General features: G+C 41.1%; 2 protein-coding genes across 2 annotated transcripts in view; one reads left to right on the top strand and one right to left on the bottom strand.

Annotated features, from left to right (window-relative positions):
* The first annotated feature begins 7165 nt into the window (after positions 1-7165).
* On the top strand, positions 7166-15287 carry ZNF488 (zinc finger protein 488). The gene is made up of 3 exons (XM_010145496.1): positions 7166-7385; positions 11713-11941; positions 13879-15287. The coding sequence occupies exons 1-3, from the start codon at positions 7167-7169 to the stop codon at positions 15042-15044; spliced, it is 1614 nt and encodes a 537-aa protein (XP_010143798.1). The 5' UTR covers position 7166; the 3' UTR covers positions 15045-15287.
* Positions 15288-20511: 5224 nt separating this feature from the next.
* The window catches only part of LOC104501656 (retinol-binding protein 3-like), a gene marked incomplete at its 5' end in the record, with an annotated part of 2456 nt that continues 1739 nt past the window's right edge, over positions 20512-21228 (bottom strand). The window contains one exon of the mRNA XM_010145497.1: positions 20512-20837. Coding sequence (XP_010143799.1) covers positions 20512-20837 — 326 coding nt within the window. The remainder of the gene's footprint in view (positions 20838-21228) is intronic.

Genomic DNA, 21228 nt, shown 5'->3' with positions numbered 1-21228 from the left:
TAGTTTTGATTCTTCTCCTTTGCAGTTTACAACTTGAATAAAGAGAGAAGAAAACCTTGCTCAGAAGGAAAGCAAATATATAAAATCCAAGAAATGGATTTTCTCATTTTTCCGTCTCTGATTCTCTTGGAATTCCCTTCATGTGTTACAAGTCCTCAATTCCTTATAACAACAGAGAATAATAAATGCTACAGACAGAAGCACTCTGTCTGCATCAGCTCAATTCCTCTAATATCTGTAGTTTATTGTGCATGACACTGCGTGTCTGATCATGGATTCCTCAGACCAACAGTCCTCCTATTGAAATCAAAGGCAGTTTTAGCAGCGGTCACAGGAGTGCGTTGGCACAAAGTCACAGGTTATGCGCTTCGGGGGAAACACCGTCACACTTCTGAGTGCAGAGAAGTAATTTAAAAGGTGAAGAAAATGATGGTTTCACTATTTAATTTTTTTTTCTTTCAGTTTTGTGGACATGGCAAATGCAGAGCTATACTGTCACATTATTCCCTGCTCTGGAGAAACTCCTGAGTAGGTTTAAAACTGGTTGGGGAGACTGGGATGATACTTTCCAGGATCAAATACTTTCATTAGCTTTTATGTGAGACATCTGTGATTTTTTTTTTCCAGCTAGAGTAATTGCTTTGAAAGTCATATCACTATTTGTAAATTAAACGACAATTAAAATGGAATGTAAAGATGAAATAGAAGCAGCTATGACATTTTAAAACATAAAATTAAGAAAAACAATTTTTATTATCTCTTTCCATTTATTATTGTGAAGAGCTGAACTAGCTAATTAAGTTCTGGCTGAAAAGTTGCAATGGCGATGAATTTATTTCCTTCACACTTGCAAAGTCAATCATAATATTAAGCAAGGCTACCAGTGCTTTTATGACCACCAAGACCACAGTTCAGCATTGTCACTGTAGCAAGGAGAACTGGGCCAAGCCCTATGAAAATAAGAGGCAGGGGAGTCCTTGCTCAAATTGGTCTTTCTACATTTGGGTATTTCCAGACATTTCTTAGAAGAGCATGCAGTGACATCTGAAGGCCATATAGTAGAAAACCAGGGATCTTAAAATTAGCTCATAACTCTTCCTATGCCCTTGTCTCACTTCCCCTCTCTAGGAACATATTCTCATGATGTGAGGAAGCTACATAAAAAATTTTTCAGGAAGGCAGAAGTTGTAACCCTGGTTAGTCAACTGGATGATCTGCAAGTGCTAGGAAATGGGGAGAGAGGAGGAGAAGGCTGTCTTCAGGGTTCCAGCTTGAAAGAGCATTCAGGAAAACAGAAGATGACTAGTAATTTGTGTCCTGCTTCTGGAAGCAAGCAGGCTGGGAGCAGTTGCTGTGAGCACCATCGATTTCATGTGCTTTTTGATGGAACATCCACAGTTGTGTAATCCATAGGGAGTTGCCTGCCCATAGGTACTTGTTGTTTGACAGATCTGTCACACTTCTCAGAAATCAAGATGCAAAATCCATCACTCAGGGACATGGTATATGTGTATCAGATACTCTCTGGGGGATGCAGAGTCCGTTAAACAGCAAGTCCCTAAACTCATCCATATGAAGAATTCGCATCTGTGACAGATAGAATATGGAGAATACCCATCGTCTAACAGGTGATGTGACTTTAATATGCTACTAAAGCACTATAAATATTAATTTTATTTCATCCTTTCAGAGATGTGTGTGGGTGAGCCCAGAGGGATAGGAACTGCTTATGCAGAAACATGAGCGAGAACAGCAGGGTTATGTTGCATGGGGGAGATCACGTCTCTGGGAGGCAATGGCACTCTCAGCATTGGCAGTCTGAGGCAAGCATGTAATCGCCTGCATGATACAGAGCTGAAGAGGTGACCTTCACGAGGAGGCTTATGACAGTGTTCTGTAAACTTTGCTATATAGTAGTAGAAGAATGAATTAGTCAGGTGTACAGCTAGCGAATCTCTAGGAAGTGAGAGCACAGCAGAATTATTGCTCCTTAAAGGAGGTAATCAAAATCTGGAAATCGATAACGTAATACAAGAGTAATTGGTTAGGTGGAGTCTTGGATAATTCTCTGTTATGATAATTTTCTCTGTCCTTTGCTCACCACGAAGAATGTCAAAGATAAATGCCAGGCATTCTACTACACTTTCTCTATTTCTCATTATGACTCTGTTTGTAGATTCTGTAGACTATGAAGACTGTTGGTGAAGATGTGAGGTTTGCATTGAGAGCAGATTTAGAACTAAACAAAAGCTGATATACTGGATTCATGGGTTGGTTTAGAATTCTCATACAGATTCAAGCCTCAGGTTCCAGAAAACTAAAGAAAGTTTTGCAAAAACCAAGAATTTTTGGTTGTGGCTGAAGTTTTGGCATTAGATTATAACCAAATGAAAAACATGTAGGGGTTAGTCTAGATTAAATCAAACTTCCATCCAAATTGAGAGGTATTTCAGATTTATATTCTGGCCTACCTGCACATGATCACATTTTGTTCTAGCTCATTTCTGTCATCTGTTTTAAGCGCTGCAGGTGCTGCTGCTGTATTTCAGCAAGGCTAAGCAATGCGTGCTGGTGCTCTGGGGCTGTAAGGCTGCCTTAATGTTACGCAGCAAGCCTTGTGCACTGTGTGCTGCCATGGTGTAGTCACCCACCTGCTGCCCCCTCGGAGGATCCAGCAGATGTCCTGGCAGCGGTTGGACCTGACCCTGCACACTGCCATTCCTCAGTTGTCTCTGGGTTTGCAATGAGTGGTGGCAGGACTGAAAAGAGCAGAGCTGATTAGGGACCCGGGCAGCCTCATGCCCAAACCCTGTTGAGATTTGCTCCTGTAAAGTGTCAATGAGTATTTTACCGGACTTACTAGGGGAAGACCATCAGACAAATTCAGCCTTGAGATACTGCTAAACTTTTCCTGAGCTTTGCTGAAAAGGCACCTCCATGTGCATTTTCTAGACGCTACCATCTTCAAACTCATGGGATGAAAGTAAAATCTGTTAGTAAACTTTCTTTAAAAGTGTCATGCAACTTGATAGGTTTCTTTAACACCAGCAACCATTAAAAAGTGATTTTTTTTTTTAACATCTGCAGTGTAGAAATACATTGCCTTGTTTGTCTGCTCATGCTTGTGCGTGCACCCTCTTTTAAGCTTCAGGTACTGAGTTGCACAATCCAGCCATAATATTGCAATGATGTTTGTAAAGCTTTTATAGATACTTAGCTCCCCTTCACCTCTTACTCCTGTTGTCCGTGGTCCTTTTATCTCCCTTCCACTCATCTGTTGTGCTTCCTTTGCTCCACCAGAGTGTTCAGAAAGTAAATCAATTCAATTCCTCTCTCTCCTCTCAAGTCACATTTCAAGACTCAGTCTTTACTTTTGAGGAGATCAGTATTTCAGTTCTCCAAGACAAGGACTGCGGCTACCAGAAAAACCCCTACCCACCCCTCAGCTGTGCAGGAGGCGGGAATTCTTCCATAACGCCTTGTGGATGCACTGTGCGATGTAGACCTCTGAGCAAGTGCTGGCTCAGGTTGGAGAGCACACAGGGGGCAGCACATCCCTTTGCAGAGGTAGCAGTTCATTTTTGAAAGCAGTACAGTCATGTTTGCTCGCTGTTACACCTCAGCTGATGAACTTGCCTCTGAAACACAAGCTGAAAACTTGTCCATGCAGAGGGAAGAGCTTTCTCATGCTATTTGGACACTGCAAAAAAAAAAGATTCATGCTTTTTCTTCTAAAGATGTTGCAGAGTGTCACCACTCTCCACTCTGAGTACCAGCAGCACATCTTCAGCCTACCTTCTCTGTCTCAACAAGAGAACACTGTAAATTTAAACTACACTCCCTGCCTGACAAAACCTTGACCAGACTCTATAAATCCCAGTGCCTTTGGAGGCACCTAACGTCCTGTTGGAGCAGAGGGTGGCAGAGAGAATGACCCACTCACAAGAGAAGTGAATCATGCCTGATGGGGCGTGATTCAGGAGCTGCAGTGATGCAACAGGCTAACACCACCAGGGACTTGGGGATGTCCTGTTGTCACTTTCTCTTGGGACACTGTGTTATACTGAGATGTTACACTAGATGGTGCATTCGACAAATTATTTGAAGACATTGATCTTCCCAAGCTGAAGGCTTTTGGTGCAAGGTTGACCGTATCGAGCCCATTTGGTGCATACACACAGTGTGACCTTTTCATAAATTTTCGCAAAGCTTCCCCTTCCATGCAACAGTTGAAGGTGACCACAGCTTCCAAGGCAGGACTTCGAGACTTTGGCATTTATGCCTGTAGATCTCTGGGGGATTTTTTTTTGCTCATCACAGATTTTTGACTAAATCACATATCACTTAGAATCAAGCAGACCATAATAGCACGTTGAGTTTGAGGGATTCCTGAGTTTGGACAAGGAAAGATCTATGTTAGAAAATGTCTGATATTCCTTATGAACCTGCATTTCCCATTGCCCATCAATCTAAGTGAATTAAATGGAACTGAAGATTTGCATATATTGATATATTTGCTGGAGAATAAATATTGATTTATTTGTCCCATGGCCGGTTACCTTTTCCATAGGGCAGTACTTCTAATGAGGAGTGATGGGCTCCCTTCACCTCCCCGGAAGGAAGGAAGGGTTAGCCTGCAGGCAGGTCTGCAGGACAGTGACTACAGGCAGACTCCCGTGTCCAGGGCATTAGCTCCTGCCTTTCCTTTCCCTTTGGATGCATGGAAGCTGCTCCGTAGCCAGGATTAGGGGCAGGGGAGTAGGCAGAACAGCAAGCAGCAGAAACGTTGCTGGGAAGTGTTGACACCTTTACCGAGCAGCTCAGAAGAGCTGTTCGGGTTGCAGGTGCGGGCTGTGGGTGTGCTCTGGGAGCTGAGGTTGCAGACCCTCCTCGCAGGTAACAGTGCTAAACCGTGTCCTGCCCCTTTCTCAGTGTTTCCTTGGAACGTACATTATGGCAGAAATCACTAGGTGGTGCTGTTACACATAAATCTTAACAGTTTCCCTTGGTACCCACGCATTTTCAGTCTCTGAGAAATGGTTCTTGTTAGGGTCGCGTTTACAGTACCTCTTCAAAAAGCTGCTGAAATAAAGTAACAGCAGTAGCTAGATGGGAGGGATTGTAGCTTCTTCAGACCCTTGTCTCTGTGCTTAGGCTGAGATTTCTGGAGGAAGAGACTACCTGCAGACAGCTAGCACCCTGCTCTCTTCCTAGGAAATGTGTGCGTGCTCAGATTCAGCATCCTTCCCCAAGGAAAACTCAGTTTTGAGAGTCCTGAATTTCTGTTTCCTCTGGAGTGACAGAAGAGTTCAAAGGCACAGAACTCTTAGTTTACATGAAGGAATTTGGATGAATTTCACAGAAAGGAAAATCTTAGTACAAGTAGTTGCTTTTTAGGGTCATGAGTGGATAAGTAAAATACTGTCAGAAAAGATTAGGAGTTTCCTGAATGTGAATTCTTTAGAAAAGGGACTGTCTCAGGTTATGATTAATTTCTAATCTTTTTCTCATTTAGAGAGATTTTAAGCATTTTAGATTTTGAATTTATTTTCTGATTGGTTTGAAACTTTTATTTTCGGTATTATTTAAAATAAATATACCTTGATTGTTTCCATTTGCTAAAAATTGTTATAGTTTAAATGGAAACGCACATGTAATATAAATATGTTGTATTTATTTAGGTAGATTCTATATATTGTACAAATGTATGCATAGATCCCATCTTTCTCTTCTCACACCAGTAATATCTTTAGGAGATTATTGGGAAACTGGGCAGTGAAATTCCTCACTAACAAAAAGCAGAAGCCCAGTCTATCCTCCCCTTAAAGACTAATCTCTGGCAAGCCATCTGACCTTTTCTTTTTACCCTTTACATCCCACTCTTCGCCTTGGTTGTCTGGTTTAGGCCTTCAACCTTCAGATGTTTACTACTTACAGCATATGTAACCATGTATTTTAATATTTTCAGCATAGGACCTTAGACCTTGCCTACCAGGAAGAAATTATTCTGAATTAACTATACTGATTTAGAAATTGATTTAGTTAAATCAGTGCAATTCTCTTGAGCACTTTATATCACTTCAGTTTAAGTCATGAGTCAGTGAGTAACAAATCAATTCTGTTGGCATAAAGTGAGAAAGATTAGACTGGATCTTCAGCCCTTCCATCTTGGTATTTATTAGGCTAAGGCCTCTTCAGGGCTTGTTGCTGTTCTCTTTAATTTTCTCTGCCTAATGGACCTGATCCAGCTCTTGATGGCATAAATGAGGGTTTTTCCATGACTTCCAGCTGGGAGCTGGAGATGGCAATATCTTTATTAAAAAACCTAGAGAAGCTTAGGATGATAAATAACACAAAGCTGACTCCTCACTGCATCCAGGGTTCTCAGATTGTAGATCATACTGCAAAAATCACCTCTGCTCTGAAAAATGTAATATTCTACATTCAGGGCAGGAAAATTTATCCTCTGAAGACAGCAGTCTCTACTAACATTATGCTAAGAGTATCACCATGCAAAAAGTCATAATATGATTCAATTTTCCCAACAACAGTGTATAACTAAGTTCTCACATGTATTTGGAGATGGGATTAAAATAATCTTTTTGTCAATCTCCACAGCTTTTGTGCATTCAGGTTGGATAGACTCAGGACTCAGGTTATTCCTGGTTTTGTACCAGCTTAACCAGAAATTGGACTGATGTTGCACTCCTGAATCAAAAGGTATCCCTTTTTCAAAATGCATTTCAAAAAGTGCTTTTTGTTGTTGTTGTAAAGTTACTACTAATAAGTAAGAAGGATATCTGAGAACATGATGAATAAGAATATGATGAGTTCCATTCACTATAAATTTTGTTTATTGTTCCCAAAACTTCTTACTCCTGCTGTAGAGAGTAGCAGTGTAACAGGAGTTGAGCTCTTGGAGTGTCTGCTGTTCCGAAAAAGAGTAACTCACTTGTTTACAAACTAAGATTTTGGTTTAGTACAAAGTCATTTTTCTCTTTCTGAACTGTATGTTAACAAAGCTGTGGACTCCATAACCAACAATGTGCTGGCATGCTTTTACAATTCACCTACAGCTCCTGGAAGTCCTTATGTTGTAAGTAGTGATGGCCCCTTCCCTTTCCATCTGTATTCCAAATGCAATTTCTTGTTTATTTTACAGGTTTATGATGGAACTTACATCTTTGCCTAAATTCCTTTGGACAAGTGACGATAAACTTCTGCATCACCATTTTCTGGACATACTGGCTACTGTCCATACCACACAAGACATTCCCAAAGAAGTTGTTTTTGGACCATGCATGCTCCAGAACACCCTCCTGGACACTGTAGCTTTTATTGCTCTCAAGTGTTCTGACAGACGGAACATCCACTATGTATTTAAGGTAGGAGAAGGCAGCGTTTAATGTTAGTCGTATCAAAAAGTGTTACACCATTCCTGAGAAGGCCAACTTTGCCGAGGGGTAGAATTTTGTTTTTTCTGCACTAACAGTTCCTTTGAAGGGGAGAACTAGCCAGTGCATTTCTGGTTTATGAGCCATAGACTGAAGGAATCTCAGTGAAAGCTGTTTTGCTTGCAGGACAAATGCAAAGTCCCACTTCTATGATGAAAACTGATGACCTACTTCAGCACTAACTGGCAAGAGAAGGAAGGAGAGACAAATAGTTTAGAAACTTCACACTCAGATTTTGTCCTTACGAAGGTCAAAGGAGCTTTATCAGGAGGTGTGACAGCCCCGTGAGAGCAGAGAGAGAGGACTGGCTGTGCACTTGTTCATGCAGGTGGTTCATTCACCAGATTTATTGACAGATCTGAGAAAGTGTGAACAGTTTCCTCAGTTATCCATAAAACTAAAATCACAATGGCAGTGACCTCAGCCCAGGCTGTATGAACCACAGAAGAATCATATCACTCAGGCAACTAGTCCTCACAATGTTTAGGCAGCCACAGCTTATTGCTATTAGTACATGGATCTCCTAAAGTTACCTTAAATATGTCTACCTCTGTCAGAGCTGCACTTTTCAATCACTGTAGAGAAGCCCCAAATATATGTCTGTGAAACAAAAGGAACTGTAGGGGAAAGTCAGAAATCTCAGTACTGTAATGGAATGTTAACTCTCCAGCTCTAGTTCCTTAATCTTTTGTTCCCCATCCACTGCTCATGATACAGTTTTCATTTGGACAATGCATGTTTCTCATGCTGGCCTCTTACCTTGGGTTTCTGGGTCTTGGAGTGCATTTCAGTCATCATCAGCCTAGATGAAGACAGGGAGGTAGTGTTTTACAACGTGAGGCAGGCAGATTTCCCACATGCTCTGTCATGGGTAGATCTGAGAGACAACCAGCTTCTCCTAAGATTTCTGTGCTCTGTATGGGCCTACAGGAAAGATGGGGAAGGAGTCTTTATCAGGGAGTGTAGTGACAGGACAAAGGGTAACCGTTTTAACCTGAAAGCGGGTAGATTTAGATTAGATATTAGGAATAAATTATTAACTGTGAGGGTGGTGGGACACTAGAAGAGGTTGCCCAGAGAAGCTGTGGATGCCCCCATTCTGGAAGTGTTCAAGGCCAGGTTGGATGGGGCTTTGAACTAGATGATCTTTAAGGTCCCTTCCAACCCAAACCATTCCATGATTCTATGATTCTAATATGGAAGGTGCAGCTGTTGGTAGATACCTATTTGACACTTTTGCTTTAAACAAATAAAGAAAGAGAAGAGGCTTCAGGGGTTTTCTGACTATTTGTTTGAGTATCTGGCACAAGTTTGCTGGCTTGGCCAGTGCTATTAGTACTCCAAGACAACTACAAGCTCTTTGGAGAAAGAACTCTCCTGAAATGACGCTGTATTTATAGAATATTTCTGTATTAACTATAGACTTAAGAAAGCACCTCAAAGGGTTTCTGCATTCGAAGAGCCCTCCAAGAGGGATGGCTTTAGTGTTTTCCTATATTTGAGCTAAGTAATTGTTACACGGCAGTAAATTCTGTGCATGTAGCTGTTTCAGATGTGATCGGTGGTCCCATATCTTGTTTGCTATTCACAATTAAAAGTGAACCTTTGAGGAACCATTCTTAAGGTCCTACCTCTGGATGTAGACCATTACAATTAACAGTTAACAATTGAGTCATGATACTATGTCGTTATCATGGTGTTGAGGTGCAAAACAAGCAACAGGCTTTGATATGCTGGCTATGGTACAAACAGAATACACACAGGAATAATTTCTCAAGGGAGATTCTTCACAGCCGAGGTTCGTGTTCATCAGCTTGACAGCACTTCTGCAAGACTTCGGGGAATATTATTTCTAACAAGCGTTTCCTCATCTTCATCTAGAGCTTTTATGTTTAATCCAAAAGGGAGCTCTATGTTTTTTCTCTTTGTTTTGATCACTCTAATTTGAGCTCCTTGGGCCAATATGTATGCTTCGGCAAAGAAAATGCCTTGGCAACCATCGTCACAGATGGTTCTTTCCAGCCAATCATTTACCCCACGAAAGCAAACCAGCCCCTTAAAAAGGTGTCTGTGCCACTGCGTTCCTCTGCCCCTCACAGCCTCTTGTGGATTCCAAGGAAGAGTCTTATTCTCTCTTCTCCTCCAGCCTTTATCAAGGAAGCCACACTGCCTCCTTAGCCCAGCTGTGATTCAGCCTGTGGGGCTGTGAAGCCTTTACCTCGTACATGGGTGCAAAGGACTCATCTGAGGGACTACCATCTCCAGAAGAGGGTGGATTTGCAGGGTTTGTAGTGTCTCTAAATGCAGGGAAAAGCTAAAGCTAGTGCATGCTGCTAGTTGACAGCACCCAGATCTTCTGTTTTGTCTTTTATTCCTTCTCACCTTCTTTAAGCTCTCTCCACTCTTTCTCTGGAGTCCTGGTTCCTGGAGGAGCTGTGTTCCCTTTGACTTTGCTTAGAGCGCTGGGTGGATGCTCAGTATTTCTGAAACACAGAAACTAATAAATGACAGCCTCTGTCATAGCTCTTAGTTACAACCACTCTGTGTGGGTGGGTGTGCTTATGCTGCTGTCAGACTTTCACATTTCTCAATCATTAATTACCATGGCGTTTAGAGAGAACCAGTTACTGGGCACGCTAATTTATTTTCTCCCTTATACTAATTAAGTCTTATCCTAATGGTCCTTCATTGTTTCATTCTTGTGTTCAAACTACTAATGTGCTAATGCTTTTCATGGTAGGTAATAGTCAGAAAGAGTTGAAAAAAGAGAAAGAAATAGCCAAAATTACCAAACACCAATGAATGCTTGTCCTGCAGTCAGTGGAAAATAAGGAGTTTTACAGTGCTTGGGGTGAAATTTAGATCATACTTGTCATTACGTATTTTTCATTTCCAGAATTCTTGCTTTCTAAACAATGACTTAGTGCTTCAAAAATTAGTTGATGTTTTTTATGCATGTAAGCGCATAACAAATGCCCTTGATCACCCTGTGTTTCAGCCTTCAAGCTGTGAAAATCTTCCCCGTACTGCAGAGGACATAGAGCTGCTGTGGTAAACACCAAGGAAAAAAACCCTATAAAGCAATAAATCATTCCCTGTTCAAGACAAATGCAATAAAGTAACTAAGATGGGAGTCACACACTGAAGGAGGAAGACAAAGCCAAATGTTTTTAATGATATTATTTCCAGAACATGATCAACCTGTGGCTAAATGACTCAGGAGTCCTGTGGAGAAAGGAGTATATGTGACTAAGGACTATGCTGTAATATACACACAGAATGAAAATTTAATTTGAGCAGTAGACTTAATACTATTTTTTTAACTTTTGAGTGCCTGACCTTGCAACGTAAGCAACATTTTTTAACTTAATCTGTTTGGTATTTCTGAATGCACACATGCTGAAAGTAAATCAACCCCTTGCAACTCTCAGAAATAATTTAATAAAAATATTAATTTGATGAGCTTTTATCTGTTTAGATTGCTTGAAGTGAATTTAATCAATTTATCAGAGTCAGGAATAGGAATATAGAATTTTATTTATGAAAAAGGAAAGAGATTATAGAAGTGCTTCTTAGTTGTAGTTACTAAAATCAAAATTTTATGTAATCTAGCCAGTTACATATGCAGATGTTGTCTCCTTGGCTTGTTAAATCAGATAATCAAGTTTATTCTTAGTCCTCCTGATCCATATCCTTTTATGTCAGTGAAAAACTCCACACACAACTTCCAGAGTGTCTGCTCATTTCCAGGCTCACACTGCACTGATGCAGGGATCTGCGCATCTTACAACCCCCAGACCACAGTTCTTGCACCTCTCCTGGCTCATATCACCTTTTCCCATGGGATTGAGACCCCTACTCACAAAGGAGCACATCTTTGGTACCTCTGTGATCCACACCTGACAAATTCTCATGGGACAACCTGCATTGGACAAATGACTTGCCAATCATCTATGCCACGAGTGGGCTAGAGATTGACCAATATGCCTACTGTTCTGTCATTGCCATGAGAACATGCGAACATTAGAGTCTCCTCCCTCACATGCAGCTGTATTCCTGGAGCTCTCAGTCTTCATGCTGGGGAAGCCTTCTCCCTGTGATCACTTTGGATTTGGTGATGCTGGTGTGTGCATTGGGCTCACAGCTTTGGCATACTGGCTTTATGCGAGGCAGAAAACAAGCTTTGTTCTTGAATTTGATGGAAATCTCTTTTGGGTCCCAAGACCTGAAACTTCCCTTTTTGTGTCCTGTCTCACAGGTAGATGTTACGTCTGTGCACAGTCCCACGGAGCTGCCTTGGATGAGACTTGTTCAAGCAGCTGCCAATAGCAAGGAACAGAACTTGGAAGCTTACTTAGAGAACAGTCAGCTGTATTATCGTTCTACTAGGAAAATCAACAAAAATGAGGAGCTGCTTGTCTGGTATGATGAGGAGCTTTCCACCCTCTTGGGTTTCAATGAGATAAAAGCTCAGAGTCCCCGGAATGGTAAGTACCAAATTGCTGGCTGCAGGGGTCACTGAGGACTGAAGTGTGTCTGCAGCTTCTTTAGTATGCGGTGATCTTGTAATACAGGAAATAAAACTTGTCTATATCCTTAGCTGGTCAGCTAAGAGAAGAGACCTCCTGTTTCAGGGATTGAGCTGGAGGCATAGAGCAAGAACAAATTCGCAGTTCCCAATGCCATTTTCATTGCTACTTTCCTACAGAAGATGGTGCACTAGGGATTAATGCTGAAATTTTTGAGCTGTGTAATGGAAGTCTATGCACCTGACTAACTTGGAATCCTAAAAGCCTAAATTAAGAATTGTAAATATGCTTTATTAGCATTGAGGAATCAGGCATAGGCTGGCATTCAGCTTTAATCTTGTAAATGAGCAGGGCTGTAAAAATACATAACAACACAAACAGTACTGCATACAGCACAGTCTGCATAATTAGCGTGGGACATCAGGAATGAGGAAAAGGGCATGATTCTAATTCTGAGATTTTGTTTTCTGAAAGAAATTGATTTTGCAATTGTTAAAAAAATTAAAATCTAGGTTATGGAGAGACCAAGGAAATTACTGCCAGGTCCATGCCATGGCTGACTCCAGCTGTCATTTGCTCCAAACTTCGATCTAGATAGACTGGAACAAGAACCTTTCTATATTCCCTTTGGTTGATTTAAACACAGCTTATACAGGCTGGTTAGTAAAGGTGTAGGTTGGTAAAGGTATGAGCTGGTAAATTTATATGGTAATGTTCTTGCCTGCAAATTAACATTAAATTAATAGAGACACATTCATAGGAACCCATTAAATTGTTTTAACAATTTTAGTGTATTGTGATTTCAGTGTATTGTGTTAGCGCCTGCGTAGACACGTACCATCAGCCCTTTGAATTTACCAAGGCAAAGTGTTATCTACACAAGAAACACTATATCTAGACTCGAGACTTTAAACTAGCAGGTGTAATGTTCCACCCAAATCAGCAGTCTTATTTCCTTATAAAAAGTTCATTTTCTGTAGGGAAGCGATCTAAGCTGTGCTGAGCCTGCAAATTAGGGCTTTGGAGTTCTTCCCAACCAGTGTATGAACTTTCTATTATGTCCCAAGCCTCAGGTGCTGTCTAGCATAAGTTGCATTTAAAAACTGCTGTGTTTTGTGAAATAACGTAGGATGGATCCTGTTTACATAGGTTAAGGTGTGCCATACGTGCCTATATTATGTCTACTATATTATGTACCGTCTATTCATGGGTGATCAATCATCCCAATGAACCAGAGACGCAGTACCTCCAAAGGCCAGAAGCAAACAGCGTTCCTCATTCCTCCTGCCCATTGCTGGCATTGTTGCACTTCAAACATTTTTTTCTGTGCTACAGGCATCTGTGCCTTAAGACATAGAGCCGTTTGCCAAATGAGCATGAGTAAGGGTGCCAGGGATTATTGTCAGATGATTTGTGAAAGATATTAAGCTTCCGGAGTATCCTATGCACAAAATAGAGGCTCATGTCAAAATCTTTGAGTACATGTCTAAACCACACTGTTACTTGGATATACAGAATTTAACATTCAGCCTATATTAAAGCCAATGACTTACTTAGGAAATGTGGACTCAAATCTGGGTTCAGACTTCAAAAACTCATCAAGTCCATATGGTTTTATCTAGACCATCGGGTACTGGCTATTTCACATAATACAAACCTGGCTTGAGAGTCTAAATGAAAGTATTTCTGCAAGTAGCACATGGAGGCAAATATGAGTGAACCAGTTTCCATAGCAGCAGGGGACCTGATTCTGCACTGTCATTAGCTTTACCAAGTGTAATCTGGTATGACACAAGATACGTTTCTGGTTTTTTGTGTCAATGACAGGGTCAGGATCTGCATCCATCCACGATCCCATCTTTGCAAAACTCATCATCTGTTGTCTGTTTCTGCAGAGTTGAAATGCCAAGAATGCAACCGAGTCTTTAAATGTGAGCATTCCTATCTCTCCCATGTCCGCTTCCTATGTGTCCCAGAGAAGAGTGCCCTGCTATGGAGAAACTTCCAGAACTCTAAGACTGAAAAGAGCAACTTAGCTGAGCAGACCACAAATTTCCACAGCCTGGCAAGGGATCTAGAGGTCAAAATGGCAGCTTGTAAAGATGATGCCCACGGTCTCACGGGAGAAAGGAGAGCAAAATCTGAAGAGGTTGAGAACAACAGGAGCAGGAAAACGGTGTTGTTGGAGAAAACCAACAATGTGAGTGAGGAACAGAACTGTGGAGGCAAGGAAGAGGTTGGAGGAGAACATGTATTGGCTGGTTCTTTCTGGAAGCTTAGTTCAGGGAGGCAGTCAGCTAGGAAGGATGCTTTAGAGCAGAAGCAGAGTGCTTTCACTGAGGTCAGGAGAATGAAGGAGAAGCTGAGGAATGAGAGACCGAAGGAGCCAGAACAGGAGGATGGCACAGTACCACTTAGTAAAGAGCAGCTATCGAAGGAAGTGTTGAACTCCTCTGGTAGTGCATTCTCCTTCGTGTGGCCCACAAGAGCCCGAGGAGAACAGAAGAGTGCTTTCAGCAAACCCAGTAAGTGTCTAGCAGAAAGAGCTGCAATAAATTCTTCTCATCCCATAAGTGAGTCACCAAAGAGCCTGGGGGAGCTGTCTGGCTTCATTGCCACCACAGACATCATGTGCTGCAGCACTCTTCTCAATTCCAAGTTCTTTGTCAGTGATTTGTGTAATGCTCAGATGCTGCAGACAAGCATCACTCAGAGCAATGTTTTCCCATATACCTCAGAACCATGGCCAAAGCAACCAGGAGGACAGTTACAAAACACAACCACCACTTCTTCTTCCTCCTCCTCCTCTTCCTTGACTCTTCTGCCCCCCACCTTCACATCCTTTGGAGTGGCTGCCCAGAACTGGTGTGCCAAATGCAACCTGTCCTTTCGCATGACATCTGATTTAGTCTTCCATATGCGGTCACATCACAAAAAAGAATATTCCTCAGCTGAATCCCAGTGCAAGAGGAGACGAGAGGAGAAGCTAACATGTCCCATTTGTCACGAGTACTTCCGAGAACGCCATCATTTATCTCGGCACATGACTTCTCATAATTAGAGCTGTGCAGACAGATCTCACCAAGGGACTGGGCAGGTTGGGTAAAGAAGGGGAACATAGTTCACTTGTATCCATTTCTTTTTGAGTTTACATTAAATTCTTACAGTAAATCACTGTTTACAATAATTTATAATAGATTCTTTGCAAAAAATGTAAAATGTTTACAAGAGTCTGTGTAGGTTGTAAGTTTTGAAAACTCAACCTAGCCCTTGTCAATCTATATTTGAGGAAATAAAATAGTGAAATGAATGCACATGAAGTATTAATTTGCAAAGGGTTGGGAACCAAATTACTGTTTTACAGAGTTTTCTTTGCTTGTATTTGATTCACTGGTGTCTGTGCAGTACAATGCAAATACAGAAGTAACAACCCCCTCACTGAATGAGGAATCTTGAAGCAATAAAAAAATCAGAGCTAAGAGAAAAGAAGTTACTGTTTCTAGCAGCTTTGGTGGACTCTTGCTCCTTTATGTTAGCTCAATCAGCTCTCTTAACACATTTGTAAGTCAGAGGAAAAAAACATGTATCTCACTGTGTCTTTGGCTTTGAAAGATACTTGAAGTTAAGACTCTGGAATTGTTGACCATCAACAACTGATCGATAGACTGCCAAAGAGGATGTGACCTGTAAATCATTATATCTGAATTCTGTTCTAGGCTCAGCCACTTTCGAAATACCTTTTTCAAAGCCAAATCAACTGGATCTGTATAAAAATGTGAGCTGTTGGAAATGTTACTGTGTAGACAGGGAGCAGAATTTCTGCTCTGATGAGTGCTTGCAAGATCTGTCTGACTTTAGTACACATACAGGTCCGATGAGTATGGAATTTGGCCTGTGGTTTTCAGGTTTTGGATATACTAAGGCAAGCAGCTAGGGTAGTTGAGTTATTATGAGCTACTGACTGGTAGATAGAATTTGCACACTTTAACTGTGGATGATAAGCCCTGTTCTGCTGATAGCTAGGAGAAGAATGTCCTTCACAAAATGACACAGGCATACATGAATTGTATTGCTTTAGACCAGCTTGTCTATCCTCTGGTTTCTACATGGCCAATTCCAGCTTTTTTTTTAAGTGCCAAATTCTCTCACCTACGTTGGTTTGGGTTCCGCTTAGACTCAGAAGCAGATAAGCTTTTACCGCTCTGTGTGTTTGTGGGTAAGCAACCATCCTGTCTGTTGTTACCGCAGCTCATCTAATTAGCCTTTCATTACTTTTAAAATCCATTTAGGGGCTTGCTCTTGATAACTTATGACAATGTGTTCAAGCAAGCATTTACGTCTCTCTTGTATGGTATTTTTTTTCAGGTGGTTTGATGTTTTTGTGGCCTGTCTTTGAGCCTCATCTGCTATTGCTCCGTTTCGAATTGGCAGTGATCAGAAACCACTCATTTCTCAGCTGAGATTAAAGGACATTACAATATAGTCCTTATTATTTTCCACCATACTGATGATATAGTCCAGTGTTTGTCTGCTGCACTCTGCACAGGTTTCTTTGAGATCCTGTGATGATAGTGCAAGTATCAGGAAGAAAACACATCTGAGTGATAAAAGACAGCCTGAGAGTCTTAGGCTCTCAGTTGGAATCAACACATTACACTCATTGTCATCTCCTGCGAGATTTCTATAAGTCAGGATACTGTATTTTTGCCAACATATTGATGTTGAATGTTAGTACATGGCTGTTCCCTCTGAAAATAAACATTTGACTTATTGCAGGCCAACCACTGGCTGTGCACCCCAGCTTTATTTTCCCAACATAAAGTGATTAAACTGTTACATTATGCCTTTGACTTCAGAAGACATAAATTGAGACTGGAGGTCTGGTTGGATTGTAACGCAGATTTTCAAGGTCAGTGGTGGAAGCTCTGTCACTGGAGTCTATAAAAACCAGAATGAACAAAAGCTTTGAAACATGCAGCACAGGGAACAACCCAGCATTGAGTAGGGGATGATGTGGTTTCCTTCTAATCTTTTCATCTCTATTTTGTGTCCAGTAACATTTACTATGTAAGGAATATATTTATGGCAAGGTTTAATAGGCCAAATTTCACTCCATCTGGTTTTGTCTGAGTGCCAGCCAGTTTACTGCGAAGTCAGTGTCCATAAAGTGTAATGAAGGACTCCATAGTGTGACTGCATTCATATGTGGTTAGGGTTATAGTTCCCATTAGTAGTTTAGGCCAGATTGTGATCTCATTTATTCCAGTGCAAATCCAGAATAATTCCATGTTGCTACTCCTGATTTAAATCTATTACTTTAAGATCAGCCAGGCCCAGTATAAATAAGACTGAAGATTTTTTTGGTGCCATTGCTGCAAAATGTTCTCTTCTGTACTTACCAAAAGATGCCATGTTTTCTTTACGGTTTTATGGTTAGAAATGTAGCTTCAGATTTCTTCTGGAAAAAGACAGGACCGCTGTGTAGTGCTCCCCAGTACTATGTTGGTGCCTAGCTTCAACACTACCCTGCTCCAAGGGCCTGTTTTTCCAGTGTGCTACACCTGGCATATCACTTAGAACAGAAAGAAGCAGTACCAAGTCTGACTGGTTACATGTTTTCATGGATTTTGTGTTGGTGTAAATGATCTTGAGAAAGTACATAAAATGAGCCACTGATAAACAGCTGCCGAATCTCAAAACCTCTTCCAATGGTGTGTTAGATCTACATCCTTAGTGGTCTGAAGAGTCAAACTTCTTCACTCTGCTCATGGTATGAGGCTTAAGTAAGCAGCAAGGCTCCAGGGAGAGAGAGCTTTCCTTTATGTCATGAAGTTGTTTACTTTGGGGGAAGAAAATAAAATGATAAGAACTCTTACCCAGTTTCTTTGTGGGCATATCGCCACAGCAACTTATATAGTGTGATGACAAGCGATATATAAATGCCTTCTGTGCACAGAAAGGCAAGAGAACCAGTTATGAAAAGAGGCAGAGCTGAATCAAAATGCAAAAACTGAGATGTTTTTAATGAGCTTTTTTTCTGGTACTGTCCTCACCTCCTCCAGCTGCAGGGGTAGTGCAGTTTGGTGCTAGCATGTAAAGATTGGAGATTTTCCTCTTGCAACGTGGAAATCACACTGCAAGCAAATGTGTACAATACCGCTCTTGCTCCTTTGTAGGTGGCCACTGGCAGAAAAATCGAGTGAACAAATTGCTTCCTAAACCAGACTGAAGTGCTTTGTGAACTAAGACTTGTCTATACACACAACTGACCAATACGACATCTTGTTGCCTGCTGCCCCGGTGCTGATGTCTGAGCAAAACAGCAAAGATGCCAACAGAACCGCAACTTGATCCCCTGTGTGTCAAACAAACTCTTGTGTGAAGTCCTTTGTGAAGGCAGAGGGAACGTCTTTTATGTGTCTCTAGTTTAACTGAGTGTCTCATCTAAGCTGGGTTACGTAAACCAGAGGGCTTATCCAAAAGTTTTGCAGATTTTATTTCTTTAAACAAAAATATTCATATTAAAGCTGAGTGATCCAAACATTGCACAGGCAGAAGGAAGCCTAACAAGACAAAGAAAAACAAACTTCCTATAACTTAGTCATGCTGGAAGCTTTTCTCCCTTATGTCTTGAAGTCCGAACATTTAAATTGGAGGAAAGGCACTCCACCGGAGCAAGGGCACCATGAAGAAATGAAGGGACTTAAGGAATTCATGACGGGCTGCATTCTGTCCCAGTGCAATACCATGATTTTGCAGCAGGGATCTGTGTATTTTCTGCAAGCAGATGCGCTTGGAAGAAAAAAAAAAGGATTTTGTTTTTTAAAATAGGAGAAGACATTTTGAAGCCAGCTGACTGGTTCTTCTCTTCTCTTTGCTGGCAACTGCCTGTCTAATTTTGATCAAACCACTGTTTCTCACAAGGTCTGTTTCTGGATCAGTGAAAAGGGACACATCCCGATGCTGTTAGGTTTAGCTGTTCAGGCTGTTTTGCCTGGGTTTGAGTTTACTGATAGGGAATGCCAGATTACAGTATTTGTTCACTCATTGATCCTTGGACTTTTTCCAACGAAGATAAGTTTCTCCATCAAAATGGCACTCAGGTACGCTTTTGAAGAATATATATGTACTTGCTGTTTTGGGGGTTATTTTTTCACTAATTGATGCAGTCTGTGGGCTCCCATTGGTCTGCAGGACTACAGCAGCTTTTGTGGTATAATCGGGGCAGACTACGTTAGAAGCACTCTCCAGAGAACAAGAATGCATTATTTTATAGCAAAAAAAAAAGAGAATAAACTGGCTACCATTTCTTGGTCAGAGTTCTGTGAATGCCAAAAGGAGAAAGATCATACTGCTAAGGTCTTATACACCAAGTAATTTCTTCTTGCCTTTAACAGGAATGTGATTAGAATTAAACTTTAGGAAGTTATTCTAGGTGGGATGATAAGGAAATGGTGCTATGAACTGTTGAATGTCCATGTCAGCACTGGAACCAGAAGAAAGAAGGAGTGGCAATTTCATCCCGTTTCCTGTTGTTGTGGAAGGACATTTCCAAAAGTGCTTGTCCCTCTCTAAGAAAACTTCTAACTTCCTCACTGAAACCACAAACCATGGTTTGTCCATAACTGATTTTCATTCATAGTTTTGAACATAGATGTTTGAACCTTTCAATGTAGTGCAATTTTCTATACAGTTCCTGCCTGTAGTTTAGTGAGGTCTGTTGATCACATTCATTTTGCAGTGAAATCATCTCTTCAGTGAATTAACAGCATTCCTGATTTCAAATGGACTCACCAGCAAATGCATCTTCATTGTTTGTTTTCCCAACTGGATTCCAATTTTTAGACATATTTATTATTCATGGGTACTTACCGTATTACTATGGGAAGAAATTATTTGCTATTTGTGCCCATATGGTACAACCTTTGGTCCTTGAATGGAGGGCTGAAGTTTTTAAATGCTAGGTTTAACACCTACTGTTGTTTGTACATGACAGCATAACTGATTGTGTTTAGGAAAATAAAGTGGTATATCTGGATCATCGAGATATTAAAGAGTCTTAAAAGACAGAAGAAATACATGAGTGTTGTTTACTCATTCATTGACTACTCCAGTCTTTTCCATATTAAGAATCTTTAATATTCTTCATACATATATCACTTCACACAAAATTCTGCATGAGTTGTAAATATTTTCCAAAACACGGAGAAGTTCAACAACTAACTAATGCGTAAAAATCAGAGCTTGAAAAGTTCTCAAAAGAGTCCAGTTTAGCAGTTGTGCTGCATGTAGTTGGTAAGACAAGTAGTAAAAAAACGGAAAATCTATTTGGTTGTTCAAATTATTTTCCTGTAAATACTGAAAGAGATTCTCTGAGGTCAGATGTTTAAACACAATTTATAAAAAAAATGGAAGTAACTTACAAATAAGCAAGAAAACATCAACGTGTAACTACTACAGACTGACTAAATTTCAGGGAGGTGGCTTGTTTTCCCAAAGACTTAGGGGAACGTTCCCCCACTGGGCTATCAAGAGCTGTGCAGGTGAGCACTGAGCATCTCCTTTGCTTTGATGAGTGCTGTTTCAGCTGGTGTTTCCATGTGAGGAGGCACCCCTTTCCCTTCCCAAGAAGTGCTCTCTGCAGAGGTGACTGATCTGGAGGTGGGGATGATGATGTAGAAGTTGGTATCGTCTACTTGATATGTCTGGGAGGAATGGCAGCCACCACTAGTCTGTTCCCCAATGATGAGCGCTCTGCCCAGTCTCTTCATTATGTATACAAACTCTTCAGCAGCCCCAGCCGTCACAGCACTGGTAAGGATTATTAGACCTTTCTGAGAGCCATACCTTTCCGCTGCCAGAAAGGACAAAAAGTATCAGAAATGCATCCATTTTCACAGATTGATTTGCATAATGGAGCAAGAGAAGCCAGTATACAACAAAATCCATCCCCTATCTGCTATTAACAACCAAGGAAGTTTGGAAATTTACTTTGTATCAATGATGGTATTAAAGAACTTTTTATACTAGCCCAGCCTCTATACTGCAAAAAAGACTGCCACCCTAGGTGGTGCTCCTGTGCCATCAGTTTCTGGTTATGAGCTCAGCAGCTGGGAGGCCATCTCATGCTTCCTACTGCTGCATCTGTTGTGGCTTTGACTTTTACAGGACCTCTAGATCCCATCAGGGGAGGGGGATAGGCAGGTGAGGAAAATGTCATTTTCCACTGCTCCCGCAGGAATAAT

The sequence above is a fragment of the Buceros rhinoceros genome, unplaced genomic scaffold (genome assembly GCF_000710305.1).
Source record: "Buceros rhinoceros silvestris isolate BGI_N320 unplaced genomic scaffold, ASM71030v1 scaffold27511, whole genome shotgun sequence".
In the NCBI taxonomy this organism is placed as follows: Eukaryota; Metazoa; Chordata; class Aves; order Bucerotiformes; family Bucerotidae; genus Buceros; species Buceros rhinoceros.
Note: the sequence above shows the minus strand (reverse complement) of the source record. Positions and strands in the feature narration are given on the sequence as shown.